The 16,020-nt window shown below is 42.2% G+C and overlaps 2 protein-coding genes across 2 annotated transcripts in view; one reads left to right on the plus strand and one right to left on the minus strand.

Moving 5' to 3' along the window:
- The window catches only part of ZW10 (zw10 kinetochore protein), a 36,876-nt gene extending 27,476 nt beyond the window's left edge, over nucleotides 1–9,400 (minus strand). Inside the window, exons 1-3 of the mRNA XM_024570881.4 lie at nucleotides 9,209–9,400; nucleotides 7,287–7,421; nucleotides 105–206 (exon numbers count right to left, since the gene is read on the minus strand). Of these exons, the coding sequence (XP_024426649.2) occupies nucleotides 105–206; nucleotides 7,287–7,421; nucleotides 9,209–9,313 (342 nt within the window). The 5' untranslated portion in view covers nucleotides 9,314–9,400. The remainder of the gene's footprint in view (nucleotides 1–104; nucleotides 207–7,286; nucleotides 7,422–9,208) is intronic.
- Nucleotides 9,401–13,722: 4,322 nt separating this feature from the next.
- CLDN25 (claudin 25) lies at nucleotides 13,723–14,872 on the plus strand. The gene has a single exon (XM_024570708.3). It carries the CDS (start codon nucleotides 13,813–13,815, stop codon nucleotides 14,467–14,469), a length of 657 nt encoding a protein of 218 aa, XP_024426476.1. The 5' UTR covers nucleotides 13,723–13,812; the 3' UTR covers nucleotides 14,470–14,872.
- Nucleotides 14,873–16,020: the final 1,148 nt, after the last annotated feature.

Below are 16,020 nucleotides of genomic sequence, written 5' to 3' on the forward strand. Positions count from 1 at the left end.
AATACCATGTAGTCAAGGGATACACATTTAATAATGAGACCAATGGGAGAAAAAAGAACCTTTCTCACCACCAAAACACTAAAGTTTGACTTGAAGTTACTAACCTCTTGTAGCTGTTTAAGCAGACTAAGGACTACTGAGTCTCTTTCCAACTGTTGTTTCAAGTCTGTAAATTCAGCAGTTGATACATGAAGATCCCGGCGGACCTAGTTCACACATCAAAGACAAATATACATTTAAGCTATACTATATTTAAGAAATAAAACATTCAACCCTGGCTGGTGTGGCTCAGTGGATTGAGTGATGGCCTGTGAACCAAAGGGTCGCTGGTTCGATTCCCAGTCTGGGCACATGCCTAGGTTGTGGGCCAAGCCCCCAGTAGGTGGCATGTGAGAGGCAACTACACACTGATGTTTCTCCCCCTCTCTTTCTCCCTCCCTTCCTCTCTCTAAAAATTAATTGAAAAAACATTTTTTAATATATTTATTGATTATGCTATTACAGTTGTCCCATTTCCCCCCGACACTCCACTCCATCCTGCCCACCCCCTCCCTCCCACATTCCCCCCCTATAGTTCATGTCCATGGGTCATACTTATAAGTTCTTTGGCTTCTACATTTCCTACACTATTCTTGCCCTCCCCCTGTCTATTTTCCACCTATCATCTATGCTACTTATTCTCTGTACCTTTACCCCCCTCTCCCCCTCCCACTCCCCTATTGACAACCCTCCATGTGATCTCCATCTCTATGGTTCTGTTCCTGTTCTAGTTGTTTGCCTAGTTTGCTCTTGTTTTTGTTTTAGGTGTGGTCGTTAATAACTGTGAGTTTGCTGTCATTCTTACTGTTCCTATTTTTGATCTTCTTTTTCTTAGGTAACTCCCTTTAACATTTCATATAATAAAGGCTTAGTGATGATGAACTTCTTTAACTTGACCTTATCTGAGAAGCACTTTATCTTCCCTTCTTCCATTCTAAATGATAGCTTTGCTGGATACAGTAATCTTCAGTGTATGTCCTTGCATTTAATCTTGGGTAATGTAATTATGATGTGCCTTGGTGTGTTCCTCCTTGGGTCCAGCTTCTTTGGGACTCTCTGAGCTTCCTGGACTTCCCAGAAGTCTATTTCCTTTGCCAGATTAGGGAAGTTCTCCTTCATTACTTGTTCAAATAAGTTTTCAATTTTTTGTTCTTCCTCTTCTCCTTCTGGCACCCCTACAATTCGGAGGTTGGAACGTTTCAAGATGTCCTGGAGGTTCCTAAGCCTCTCCTCATTTTTTTGAATTCTTGTTTCTTCATTCTTTTCTGGTTGGATGTTTCTTTCTTCCTTCTGGCCCACAGTGTTGATTTGAGTCCCAGTTTCCTTCCCATCACTATTGGTTCCCTGTACATTTTCCTTTGTTTCTCTTAGCATAGGCTTCATTTTTTCATCTGGTTTTCGAACAGATTCAACCAATTCTGTGAGCATCTTGATAACCAGTGTTTTGAACTGTGCATCTGATAGGCTGGCTATCTCCTTGTCGCTTAGTTGTATTTTTTCTGGAGCTTTGAAGTGTTCTGTCATTTGGGCCATTTTTTTTTTTTTTGTCTTGGCACGTCTGTTACTTTAAGGGGCAGAGTCTTAGGTGTTCATCGGGGCGGGGTAACGCTGGTTGCTGTGCTTTGAAGAGGTACGTGGGGGAGGGGCCGAGAGGGAGCAATGGCGCCCTCTTCACTCTCCTCCAGATTTCAATCTTTCACTCCGATACCCACAATCAAACTGGGCCCCTCTGGTGCTGGTTCCCGAGTGGGTGGGCCTGTGCACACCCCAGGCCCCTGTGGGTCTCTCCAACAACCTCTCCCGTGAGGCTGGGAGTCTCTCCTGCTGCTGCCCCAACCCCCACAGGCGCTTTCAATCAGAGTTTTGAGGCTTTATTTCCCCAAGCTGGAGCCCTGGGTTGCGTGGTCTGCTTCGCTCCCCGCTGTTCGTCTGGTTTATCTGTGTGCGAATGTGGGGCCGCAGGGTGCTACCCGCCACTCTGCCTGCCCCACTCTCCACCACTCTGAGTCCGGCCCTCTGGGTTTATCTGTGCAAATGTGGGGCCGCAGGGTCTGCTAGTGCTGGGACTGCCTGCTCCATTCATCCCACACCGTGCCAGTCTCAGTCCCACCACAGCCACCTGAGTCCTCTCCACCCAGGTGCCTGTCTCCGCCCCTCCTACCGGTCTGGATGAATGTTTATTTTTTATTTCCTTGGTGTTGGTCCCCCTTGCCGTTCGATTCTCTGTCAGTTCTGGTTGTGCGAGGAGGTGCAGTGTGGCTGGCTACCTATGCCGCCATCTTGGTTCGAAAAAAATTTTTAAAGAAATAAAACATTCATAGCTAATCAATAGGCTTTATTAGATGAATATAACTCATGTTGAAATTTAAATGTTGGTTAAGATCGGAATGTAGTAGGAAGAGAACTTAAGTGGTCCACTTAGTCCAAACCCTTATCCTATGCAGGAATGCCCATCCCCATAATGCCCATTGGAATGCCCATAACATAATATCCTTGTGTCACCATCTATTCTTAGTTTAAACCGTTATCAATCATTAGAGAGCCCATCCACCTAGATTACTAGAATGGTATCCCCAATGCCAACTCATTCCACAGTTACCACAGCTCTATTAAGAAGATTTTCTTATGATGAGTCAGAATCCACCTTCCATTCTGTCTCAATCTTTCAGGGACTTTGCAATATCGATTATTTCCTTTCCTCTGTATATCTTTACCTTTCCCTATTTCATCCTTCATTCATGAAATATATACAAATATTGATTACCTACAATACCTACAAAAGCATGGCTCCTCCCATCAGATCAAATATGTTAAAATTTCCCACATCTTTAAGAAAAAATTTCCTTCACCTTAGTAACCATCCTATTGCTTAGTAGCTACCTTATTTCATTCCTCCTTGTCACAAACAAGTTTCTTGTAAGAGTGATCCATACTCACTGTTTTGATTTTCTCGCCTCTCATTCACTCTATAACCCCACAGTGATCTGGTTTCTATCCCCACCATTACACCAAAACTATTCTAAAATAGTTGATGCCAATCAACTCCTTACTGCTAAATCCAAAGCATGTATCACCCATTTTAACTATCTATCAGTACACTGTTACTTTCCTTCTCTTAGTTCTATGACACCATTCTCTACTGATCTTTCCTCCTTTCCTTTAGTCATTCCTTCTCACTTTCTTTTGCAAACTTCATTACCCCTCTGGCTACTTCATACATATTGATATTCCTTTCTCCCTGGCCTGCTTACTCTGAACCAGTGGTTCTCAAAAAAACCTTTTTTTTGCCCTGTCTCCATCCAAGGACATTTGGCAATGTCTGGAGACATTTTGGCTTGTCAAAACTGAGAGTTCTGGCATCTAGTGAGTAGAGATCAGGGATACTGCTAAACATCTTACAATGTACAGGATAGGTCCCACAACAAAGAATTAACCAGCCCCAAATATCAACAGTGCCTAGGTTCAGAAACACTGCTCTATACATTCTCTCTGGGCAACTTCACTCATTCCCATGGCTTCAATTTGTATTCTGAATAATAAACTGTCCTTCATCGCACACCCAAGGAGTCTCATGGTTTCACACAGCATCCATGAAACAGTGGCAGGCTCTCTCAAGTCCACATCATTTCTCTAACTTCCAAACATGTGTATGGATGGGGTGCTGTGCAAGCCGTTCACTCCCACTCTTCCACAGTTACAGCACATGGCTACCCAACTGACTAAATGTTCTAGCATCCTTCACAATTGGCTGTGACCATTTGTCTAAGAGGTTACCAGTGGAATATAAGCAGAAGTGCTGTGCACCATTTCCAAGTCTGGATCTTAAGAAAATGTATGTGCCTCCTCTGGTGTTCTCTTTGCCCTTAACTTCCAGCTATAATCTGCACATAAGGAAAAGATCAACTTCAACCACGCAAACAACAACAAAATCCTAGAGTAGTGCTTCTCAAACTGTAAAGTACATACATAACACTTGGTGAACCATATTAAAATGCAGATCCTGACTCAGTAGATCTGGGATGGGCCTGAGAGCCTCTGTTTCCAACAACCCACCAGAAGCTGCCAATTCTGTTGCTCTACACTACTGGAAGACAATTCTTTAGGGGTCACTTGCAAGGGAAGCAGTAACTGTCTTTAGGTCTAGACTATCTGTTCAAGGATGTTTGTGAAGTAAAAACAACTTGGAAAAGAGATGATGTTTCCCTCCAAAGCAAAAAGCAGGCATGCTTACTACCTACCCATTATAGGAGATTCAGGTTCCCTAAACTTAGTTCTCTTCTGTAATGTAATCCACTACACACTGCCCTTCAAGAACTGGGGCTCAGGATCCTGCAAACATGCTCATACTCTGGCTACTGCTGTGAATAATAAACTGTCCTTCACCTGACAATCAAGGAGTCTCATGGCTTCTAACCATATCCATGAAACAGTGGCAAGCCAACCTGCTTACTTGCAAATAGGTTAAAACTTCAGACCCCCTTCAAAGTTCTTGACACAGACTACTAGAGTAGCTAGGCCCTAGGTTTTAGAATCAGCCTGCTAGCCTAGACTACTATAATTTTTTTAAAAAATTTCTCTCTCCTGACTGATGTGGCTCAGTGGTTTGAGCACCCTACCAGGAACCAAAATCGCCGGTTTGATTCCCAGTCAGGGCAGATTTGATGCCTGGGTTGTGGGCCAGGTCTCCGGTAGGGGGCATGCAAGAGATCGATGTTTCCTTCTCATATTGATGTTTCTCTTTTCCCCTCCCTTCCCCTCTCTCTAAAAATAAAATCTTTTAAAAAAATTTTTCTTGTTTGAGCCATTGCATTTCAAGTTTGTTTAATCCTGCTCCCTCACTTTCTTTCTTTCTCTCTTTCTCTCTCTTTCTTTCTCTCTCTCTCTCTCTCTCTCTCTCTCTCTCTCTCTCTGTCTCTCCAACAGTCTACCCTCCATCTTAATACAAGCCAACTGTGCAGTTTTATTTGCATATCCCTTAGGTAACTCATATTTAAACTCATCTCCCCTACAAAAACCTACTCCTTCTTTAGATTCTCTACTTCAATGAATGGCACATCAATGACCAAGTTCCCCATTTATCCTTGATTCCCCATCTTTCACTCCCCATATCAAAAGTCCCAATCTCTTAAATGTCACTAGGATTTGTCCACTCTTCCATCCCCATTGCCACTGACTTTACAGCAGGTCACCATCTGGTCTTACCTGATTACTTTGTTTTCTCATTTCCCACTCCCATTTCCCTCATGTCCTGTCTTAAACTGCAAGCAAAATGGGATTCCTAAAATTCAAATCTGATGTCACTCCTTGCTTAAAATCCTCCACTGCTTCCACAGTCCCATCAAGACAACAAACATACTACTTCAACTGATACACAAGGTCCTTGCTTAGCTTTCTAATCTCAGCTCATGTTCCTTCCCACCGTACTCTCTAAGCATAGTCAGATGGAATACTTGCAGCTCTCCAAAAGTAACAGCTCTCTACTACCTCCATGCCTCTGCAATGCTGTCCCCTCTGCCTAACTAAAACAGTCTACCTTCCTGTTCTACCTAATTATCTACCACTCCAGGTTCTGGTTCAGACACTATTTCCTATAGAAAACCACCCTTAGCTACATCCCCTCTCTCTAACTGGATTATTCCTATTTAGTATGCATCGCACTATTTTACTTATCTATAGCAGGCATACAATTCACATTTTAAAATAAAAAAACTGTCTAGTTCTGCAACTATCACAGTATCTGGCACCTTGTAGATGTTCAATAAATACACCAAATACTGAATAAACCCCAATATTCACCTACTGAATCTAATTCTTCTCTAGCCATAAATTTGAATCCCTCTCCCATGCAATAGGGCTTCAAATCTTGAAAGTGTTTCTTACTAAGGCTAAACACCCTTAGCTTCTTTCACTGTTCTTCAAATGGTATGGAGTTCAGGCCTGGATCTTCTCATCTAGACCAGCTGCTTTTCAAAATACAACAAACAGAAGTGAGTAAATTTCACTAGCCATAATCTGGCCAGCAAAAGGTACAAAGCCAATTAATCTCTGGTTGCAGACCAGTATAGTCTAAAAATATAGTCTAAGACTGCACTATTGACTTATTGATCAAACAAACACATACTGAAAATATTACTGGAACTATGCCAAAGTTGTAGAATAACGGATTTATTTTTATTAAAACCTCTAATCAGAATAAGTGGTAAACTGGCTATTAAATAGATTTTTCTAGGTAAACTAGTGGTTTCCCCACTCGTGATTCAAGTTCTATAAAGAACTTTTGAAAACACATCTATTCACTTTCCTTCTTTGGTGACTATCAAAGAGAAAAGAGTTGGCTGGCGTCTTTTCTTAAGGACCTTTTAGGTTATCGCAGCATCCTGATTTTGGAGGTCAATGGGCTCTAAGTGATAACTTAGAAATAGTTATAGAAGATACCTAAGATTAGACTGTATTTAAACCTCTGGTATCGGTTTGATTTCTTTCAACTGCCAGTTTTTCTTAAAAGGAAACTGCAGGGGAAAATCTTGGTGAGGTAATAGAAGTGAAAAATGTTTTTAAAATTATAAAGCAAACATTTGTTTCCAGACTGGCTTACTTCTTCTTGTGATGTCAGAACTCTGGCAAACACAGTAAACATTCTTAAAACCGGCTAGACTTTCGAAAGAACTTTAGCAAGCAATAGTCCCAAAGTGACACAGTACAAAATGGGCAAGGATTCTGTGTGTCCAGGAAAAGTGGCTTTATACAGGAAGCAGAGTGTCTGTCATTGGCAAACCAAGCCAATTTCCCAGGATAGGGTCAAAAGACAAAGACTGCACCAAAGTGTGAATGTGTTAAGGCCAGCTGCAGATAGAAGAGAATGCTGGCCATTAAGAGATTCAAATATTTTAAACTAAGAAGTGGCAAGGCAAGAAGCCAAATGATCCAATCTAAGCTTCATCTGTTTTTATTTTATTATGAAGACAAAAAAATCCTGAGACTTCTTTAAATTTATAAAGTCCTAGTCAAATGCAAGACATTATAGCTAAAAATGAAATGTTACCATAAAAAGAAAACTTTTTAATTATATTTCTGAAAAAAATTCCTATTTTAAAGTTGAAAATCACCCTAAATTCATCTAATTCAACTTCCATTTACCGATAAAAAACGTGAGGCCTTGAAAAGTTGTACAGAAATGAATTATCTTAGGAATTAGGAAGTTTTACTGCCTCCCTACAAACCTACTCAATATAACAAACTATTCTTACCTCACTCTCTATCCTGGATTTCAGCAGATCAATATCATCAGATAGCTTGTCCACTTGGGCAACCAGGTCCTGTGCACTCTGCATGCTAGGCAGGAATTCACTGTACTTCTTGCTGATCATACTGCACACCTCACCCTATAAGACAGAAAAATATCAAAGAGGTGTTGGGAGCTCGGTTAAAAATACACATCTTCCATGTTGGAGCCTTCTTGCCAGTCACCACACCCATTCACTTTCCCTCCAAGGCAACGGGTTTCTTTGAAAAACACATTTCTCCGACTGTTAAAAGTCCCATAACATTATTAGGGTGCAAAGAGTCAATGATCAACAAATCCCAACAGTGCCCAAGAGTTATACAAGTGCTGGAAAAGAAAAAGGCAAAGCCAGATGTTCTCATGTTGAACTATTATCAGCTCAGATTATAGCCACCAAATTAAAGCATATATCTAATAGAAAAAAAAATGGATAAATTAAATCCATAATCTGTAGCCTCATTCAATTTATGAATTTCTATCTTCTTGCTTGTAAAATTTAAGGCCTAATTCTATAATCCTAAATTGATGAGTTTCATCTCCTTTAATTCAAAATAATTTAATAAACAAGTTATGGAATACTTTTCACTGAATTAGTCAATGCTTTGGAAGATACAAGAATAAATTATGCTTGCCCAGAAATAAGTCCCTTTTAGGTGGGGAAGACAGTATACACTTAAGTAATCAAAATACAGAAATGTAATAGAACAAGAGAATTAATGTCCTCCAGGACAACCGAGAAAGACATCACTTCTGCCTGAGGGGAAATGGGGATATTTTTCATGCAGGAAACATTTAAGATGGAACTTGAAAAATAGGTAAAAATACTACAGGTAATATATGAAGAAATGGCAACATATGCAAAACCTGACAACCAGGAAAAAAAAAAGTGGGCCTGCTGCAGTACAGAAAGTAGTTATCAATTGGCTGAAGATTCAAGCTGGGAAAAGAAAACCATGAGAAAGGGTAAGTCAGGTCCCCAACACATAGAAAGGAGCCATGCTACAGATTAATAATCGGTCCTCACTCCATCATATAAAAGTGGTGAAAAATTCTAAAGCCATGTTAAAGAAGAGATGCCAATGATATAAATACTTAAAATTTCGGGAACTATTTTTGTAAAATAAAACCATTTTGTGCCTTTATGGCACAATGTCAAACCTGCTTCCTTAAATTCAGACATACGCGATACACCCAATTTTAAAGGAAAGCAACAAAGATGTGGGCAAATACTGGCAAGGTAATAGTAGCAGTACAAAAGGAACTGTGTGGGGCTCTGTGCCTTCTGTTTCTGTATCAATCTCAAAACAGGGTCCATACAAGTGCCATTCACATGTTTTCAACACTCAGCACTGCTTCAACAGCCTGGAAAATGCAGAAGAGAGTTTAATAAGCCTACCGATTGGTTTTAACAAGAGAAGTTTCGGGGAGGAGGATGGTACAATCCTCCCAAAGCTATTATATTCATCCACAAACTGTACTAGAGGAGTGGACGGAGGAAACAAGTCCTCACGGATGGGGAGGAGTTCTGTCCTCATTTCTGTCCCTCTCAAGTGCTCCCTCCCTGGACACCTTCCAATCCCAGCTCCCGGCTCTGCGCGTCTCCTCAGTCTCTCTCCTCTTCCCCTACGCCAGGTCTCCCCAACATTCCCCCAGCCACCACCCCTTCCTTTCCACCGTTCCAGGCCTCCTCGGTCCCCAACCCTGATGAGCTCCCCTCCGAGCTCCCTCCTCTACCCACAGACTTCCCGCCCCTTATTCTTCGCCCCCAGCCCCCACCTAACTCTACTGGGACCCACTCTGTCTGCTCTTAGCGTCCTCTCTGCCCCGTCCCGTCACACAAGGATCCCGCATCCCATTTCAGTCATCCAATGGCTGTCCCGCCCGCACCTTGATCTCCTCCACTCGCCGGGTCAGATGGCTGATCCGAGTTCCCAGATCCTCCTTCTCCAGACTCCCCGAGTGTGCCAGAATTTCCGTCACGAACGAAGCCATCGCCACGACAGAAACTAAGGGACACAGGTTTACTCCCCCGGAGCCAGCGCGGCAGCTCCAGTCCCGCCAGCAGCCTCCGACCACGGCCTGCCGGGAAATGAAGTCTCGCGGGCTCGAGACCGCCGCACGTAGAGCAACAGCTGCACTACAACTCCCAGCAGGCACCGCCACTCTTCCGGCGTGAACTCTCCACGGCGTCTGGTAGTTGGCAAACTTGGCAAACGCGTTTTCTTCAGGAGCTGTTGAGGATACTTTTTCCAGACCAGTCCTAATTGAACTTTTCTAAATTTCAAAATACATATCTATGACATGTATCTAGCCAAGAAGACTTGACACGCCTATCTTGAAGTTTCTTCATTAAACACTCACTCTAATGGGCCGCATTCACCATGAAAATCTAAATGAATAGTGCCCTCTAGGGTTGTGCGAAGAAGTGGCATCACCTCCTTATAAGTGTTTGCCTATACTTGCTGTTTTATACTGCATAATTATATTACATGTATACACATACATACATGTATACTACACTCTTGTACATATAACTATACATATATTACATCTACATAACACATTGTATGTTTTTATTATCTAGGTACCAATAACAGCATTGTGTGGACTAGAACAAGATATTCAGCACTTTTGATCAGAATATAAATCAATTTTATGATAAGCTTTTAAAATGGCTTCACTATTTAAATATGTTACATACTGAAAGATGATCACAACATATGTACAGTATGATTCCTTTTTAAAAAAAACATATAAATACACATATAGAAGTAAAGATGTATACCAAATTATTCTAATTTTCTGTTCTTCTGCAAAAAAAAACTATGTACTGCTTTAATTAAAATGTTATCTTTAATTTTTTAAAATTTTTCTTTGAGGGTTGACCCCAAGCAGATGCTGATCCTAAGGTTCTTGTCAATTTTAAGTGTCTGTGGGACAATCTGCTTATTCTAGTGAGGCAAGGGCAGCTTCCTGTGACATAGCAAAGGAAATGAAATGGAGGTTGAAACAGGAAGCACAAAGGACAGTCATAACATCCTAGGAAGCTCCTCTCCATAGAAAACCAAATCAACTTCTATTGGGCAGACACGACAGTCTCACTTTGAATTCTAAATACTGCTAATAATAAATGCCCAGTTGAAACCAGAGGGCAACCAAGTCTGAGGCTCAGGCTGCCTATCACTGCTCAGCCAAAAAGCAGAGACAATGATTGGATTATAACTGTGCTTTTATTAATATCAGAGGCCAGCAATCTAAGAAGGTGGCAGGTAAAAACTCTAACATCCAGCTTCCCATTGAACTTTCAGAAGCAAGTCAATAAAAGGGGAAACGTGGGAATCTGGAAGAGGAAATTCCTAGGGAGAGCAAAGACGTGCCCTTTCTCTTGGGATTAAGGGGAGGGGAGCTAAAAAGGAGTCCTGCAGTTTCTTCCCAAGCTCCATGGATCCCTTTGTTCTGGTCTTATTTCTCCGTTTGCAGTAGCATTCCTCTTTTCCCTGGCACCTGTGGTTTATGGCTTATGGAACCATGTATTCTCTGGTTAAGGAGGAGAGGTATAAACCATTTGCTTTCAAGTGTCCTTGGTTAGGGGAGATAAGGTCTTTCAATTTACCAGCTGGCTTTGAATTGCTCAAACTGTTTGGCCTTGTTTAATTTTCTTGTCTCAGTTTCCCTATTCCACTTGCCCATGCATTTTCCTAGCTTCTTACTATCCTTTCTCACAGTGAGAAAGAAGGACCTGAAGACAAAGTTCCTGAAAACATGTATTACATATTTGTTGAGCAACTACTATATGGCAGACATTGTGCTAGGCTGGGAATCCAAAATATGTGAATAAATAATCCCAGGAAAATATGATCACTACTATTTTGGAGGTAGATGAGAGATGGATCCATATTTTGTGGGACCTAAATCTTATACAGTTGCTGGAAGGAGGAGGACTCTTTGAAGAAGAGAATATAAAAAAACAAGTATTGTACAAAATTAGGTACAGGGCTTGGAAGGTACCTGAACCAGGGCAACTAACAGGCCTTGAAACTTAATCCACCACTGAGAAAGGTACAAAGGGCAGAGGAGGAGCTCCTGTCTCTGATTAAATCATGGAGGTTTCACAGTAGGAAGGAATCTGAACTGAGAATGGAAGACGGTGTTACTATGAGGTTGAGGTTCTGGGATCTTCCTCTAGGAAACAGATCCACTGGTAACCACAAACACAACTACAGAAGCTCCCCCCCCCCCTCCAGGGCCACTGGATGAACTAAGGACCATTCCTCAGGGTTCCAAGAAAAGGCAGGGAAGAGACAGAGTTAGACTAAGGCAAGGGAAGAAAGGCCATCTGGAATGGAGTGAGATTGCTACACACAGTCAATGCATGTAAGTTTGAATGGATATGTGAATAAATTAAAAAATTAACAGATGACTAGGTTCTGTTTTTCCTCACTAACCTGACCTCCTTCGTAATTCATACTTATCATGGTTTATATGTCTCCCAACTCACAGATCTTCAGAAATCATCAAGAAAGGGCTCTTAAAGGAAAGTCAAGGAAATAAGGAGCAACATCTGAAAGGATTTCCCCTGACCATTATGGCTCGCACACATGAGGCATGGCTGTCTTCAGGAGAAAGTATCAAACACAAATCTGGATGTGTATATAGCACCAACTGACAGTGTTTCCAAGTATGTGCATTTTGCCATTGTGTTAATTAGAACCTGTGGTTGTTATAAGAGCGGCAGAAGGACCCAATGATTTGAAGAACATCCCATTTGCTTCAAAAGAGTACGAAGCGGGGGATAGGGAATGGATGCAAGTATGGATGAAACCAGATTGGTAGGAGTGGATAATTTTGGAAGGGGTGATAGGACATGATATTTCTTCATTTCATTTACTCTACTTTTGTATATGTTTGAAATTTTCCTATAATAAAACAAAATAAAAAAGAACATTCCAGGTAATTTTCCTTGTCTCCCTCCACCCTCCCACCACTGATAATCTCATCAGACTGCTTAGGTATTGAGACATCATGTAAATAATCAGAATGCTGCTTTCTCCTTGCTAACTGTCCCACCCCTCTGTTTTCACCTCCTAGTGTACCACAGGGTAATCAGTAAGTTAAATATGACTAGGGGAATACATTGATCAACATTTATATCTTTAACATACTAAATCCCAATTTTCTTCTGTGTTTTGCCATAAAGATTAACCCTCACCAGCGTGCTGTGTCAGCCGCTTGCAGGTGCAGTGCAGGAGGAATCACTGTTGCAGCCTGGAGACCACATGACATATCACAGTCCCAGCCACCTGGCTCAGGAGTCGGGTCTGTTGCTTATCTGTTGGGGAACCTTGTCAACTTACCTAACATGGATCTTACAATAGTGGTGTGAAAATTAAATAAGGATAAAATATCTAACCAAAGTCTGGCTTTTAGCCACACACAGTAAATGCTAATTATTTCTTTTCCTGTTGGAACCTGCCTCTTGGCAGTAGCAACAGGTAGGGATGGAGGCTGGTGTGACAGCCACCTGTTTGCAGGTGCTGTCCTAGCGGCAGCAGGGGACTAGGGAGGGAGACTTCCCTTCGGTACATTCTGGGTCTGGGTGGGTTCCTTGGATTGGGGAATTTTTAAATTTTTTCTCCTTATAAAAATACTAAATGATAAATTTATAAAACAGACAAGCACAAATAAGGAAATAAAAACTACCCATAATTCTTTCACTAAAATAACCAGGGTTAACATTTTGTGATATATGACATATAGAGATATAAATATAGATATTTGCATTTGTGGTATATGCTATATAGAAATATAGACATCCACATAAATGTGCATACAAATGCACTTTTTATGAAAGTGAAATTGTATTCTATATACTGTTTGGTCACCTGCTTTTCTCAGTTAACAACATAACAAAAACATTTTTCATGTCATTAAAATTGCTTCTATATCACTTTAAAATTGCTGCCCAGAATTAAACAAAATGTATAATTATTAACAATATTTCAGTGGACATTTCATAAATATCTGTGTATTTTCACAGTAAATTAGGGTACGTTCCTGGAGGTTGCATACGGGTCAAAGCATGCCTGTATTTGACAGTATGAACCATGAAGTTATGCTGCCCTCCAGAGAGCATACATTAATGTATATTCCCAGAACTTCATACTTGTCATCTCAAAACTGGGGAGTGATTTTAACCAGAAGTTTATGAATTTTCTCATTAAATATATATCGATATCTCACTGTCTGGCTTTTTGCCTCTCTTGGGACCCTCCCCCAGAATCCACACCCACATCTGATCTTGGGCACTGCCCCTAAACTCAAACATTGCGGAGCTCCTGGCACCTGCTTCAGCTGCTGCCTGGGGAACTGAAACAGAAGCCCTCTCCAAATGTAAAAGACCTTCCACTCATCCCTCCCAAAAGTCCTCCCCGCTAACCAGTCACTGAGACACCTAGCCTCTTTTTCTTTCTGCCTCTGTGGTAGGAGCAACCATGGCCTGGAGTGTCCGTGGGAAAGCCCAGCTCGGGGGACTGCTCCTCTCTCTCCTGGGCTGGGTCTGCTCCTGTGTTACCACTGCCCTGCCTCAGTGGAAGACTCTCAGCCTGGATCTGAACGAAATGGAGACCTGGATCATGGGCCTTTGGGAGGTCTGCGTGAATCAGGAGGAAGTTGCCACTGTGTGCCAGGCCTTTGAGTCCTTCTTGTCTCTGCCCCAGGAACTCCAGGTATCCCGCATCCTCATGGTGGCCTCCCATGGGCTGGGATTATTGGGGCTTCTGCTCTCTGTCTTTGGGTCTGAATGCTGCCAGTTTCACAGGATCAGATGGGTATTTAAGAGGCGGCTTTGCATCCTAGGAGGGACTTTGGAGGCATCAGCTTCAGCCACTACCCTCTTTCCAGTCTCCTGGGTGGCCTATGCCACAATCCAAGACTTCTGGGATGACAGCATCCCTGAGATTGTACCTCGGTGGGAGTTTGGAGATGCCCTCTACTTGGGATGGGCTGCCGGTATTTTCCTGGCTCTTGGTGGGTTACTCCTCATCTGCTCCACCTGCCTGGGAAAAGATGTGCCCTTTCCCCAGGTGACTGGTCCTACAGCCAACCACATCGTGCTCCAGCAAAGGAGTTTGATGGCTCCTTCCATCTAACACCAAGATCTAGGAATCTGTTCATCTAGGACTAATGTCTGCCAATGAACCTCTGGAGTAAAGGAATATCAGTAGAATCCTTTCCTTTCCTAACCCTTCATCACTCTGGATTTGCTTGCCTCATTTTGGGGGTGGTGGTCACTGTCTTGTTTGTTAAGGGTTTGGCTATCTTTGTGATACAGTGTCCTTCATTTCAGAATGAAAAATCAAGTCAGAGTTTCTAACAGGCAGGTTTCTCTGATTAGAATTTATTTATATAAAATGCTTTTAAACTCATAACATTAATTATATATTTGATTCTTTGTTACTAAGGAAAATATATTATAAAATTTAACCCCTCATAGAAAAATCTAGTGTGAATAGTCATTGTATATATAACTAGAAAATCAAAAAAAAATATGCCTTGGCGAATGAAAATGAATTATTGGCTTAAAATAGCACATTAAGATAGGAGCCTTCCTTGTGTCCATTTTCAGCATTAGGAAAACAATTTAATAGGGAGTTTCACAATATACCTTTGGTGCTTTGTAGATACTTATCATCCCAAAGACATACTCTTATTTCTGCTTTGTTATGAGACTGCAGTGGTCTGTCCTGCCTCCCCAGTATGAAGGTAAGAAAGAGAACCTGTGAGTGTGGTCGGGTGATCAGCCATCCTGGTTTGCCCAGAACTGGGCACTTTTAGTGTGAAAACTGGGAAAGTCCGGGGTAAACCAAGACCAATTGGCTATCCCACAGTGGCTGTGCCCCAAAACCGCCTTCATAAATGTCTTTTACCATAAAAAAATCATGTTATAAACCCTTAACTTTCAACCCAAATGCCAGCAGACCTTATCAGCCTGTGGCTATAAATTAAGTTCCTTTCCCAACAATGACCCGAGTGCCTTTGCTTGTCGCACCTACACCTGCGCCACCGGGCCTGGTGCCTTTTCTGGCCCACGCCACGTTTCCCTCCTCGTACTTGCGCATGAATCCCCGTCTGTCCGCAGAGACCACCCTGCACTATCCACCCTGCCCCTCTCCTACCTTCTGTCCCCCACTCCCTTAATTGGATGGAAAAGAGTCGCCATCAACCCTGTTGGCAATCCCACAAAGGGAGAGAAAAACTAAGCGTGATGGCTCCCCAACGTCCCCTTCTCCCAGTTCGGATGCCCGCTGGATTGCTTGCAGAACTGAGACTCCTCCCTCCCTTGTTGGGTGCTGTCCCTTGCCAGCTCAGCTCAGAGCTCCCCATTGCTTGTGCTTAGACGCGTCTAGCTTCCCTATAAAACAGCTCTGACAGAGCCCTGGCAACATAGCTGCTGCTCAAGCAAAAATACACACACACACACCCAAAACAAGAATAAACAAGTTTGCCAGCATAGTCCAGGCCAAGTCCCTCCTTAGAAAATTAACCTTTCTTTTTTCTCTGAGGCAACAACTCTGCCCCATACAACTTCATCCTCAGCAACTCTTACATTTTTGCCTGGAGTAGGAGTCGCGGTTTTTCCAGAGAGCTCCTTTCCCTTTTAAGTTTGACCTTTTGTGTATATCCAGTTGCCATACACAGAT

The sequence above is a fragment of the Desmodus rotundus genome, chromosome 5, assembly GCF_022682495.2.
Source record: "Desmodus rotundus isolate HL8 chromosome 5, HLdesRot8A.1, whole genome shotgun sequence".
Taxonomy (NCBI): domain Eukaryota; kingdom Metazoa; phylum Chordata; class Mammalia; order Chiroptera; family Phyllostomidae; genus Desmodus; species Desmodus rotundus.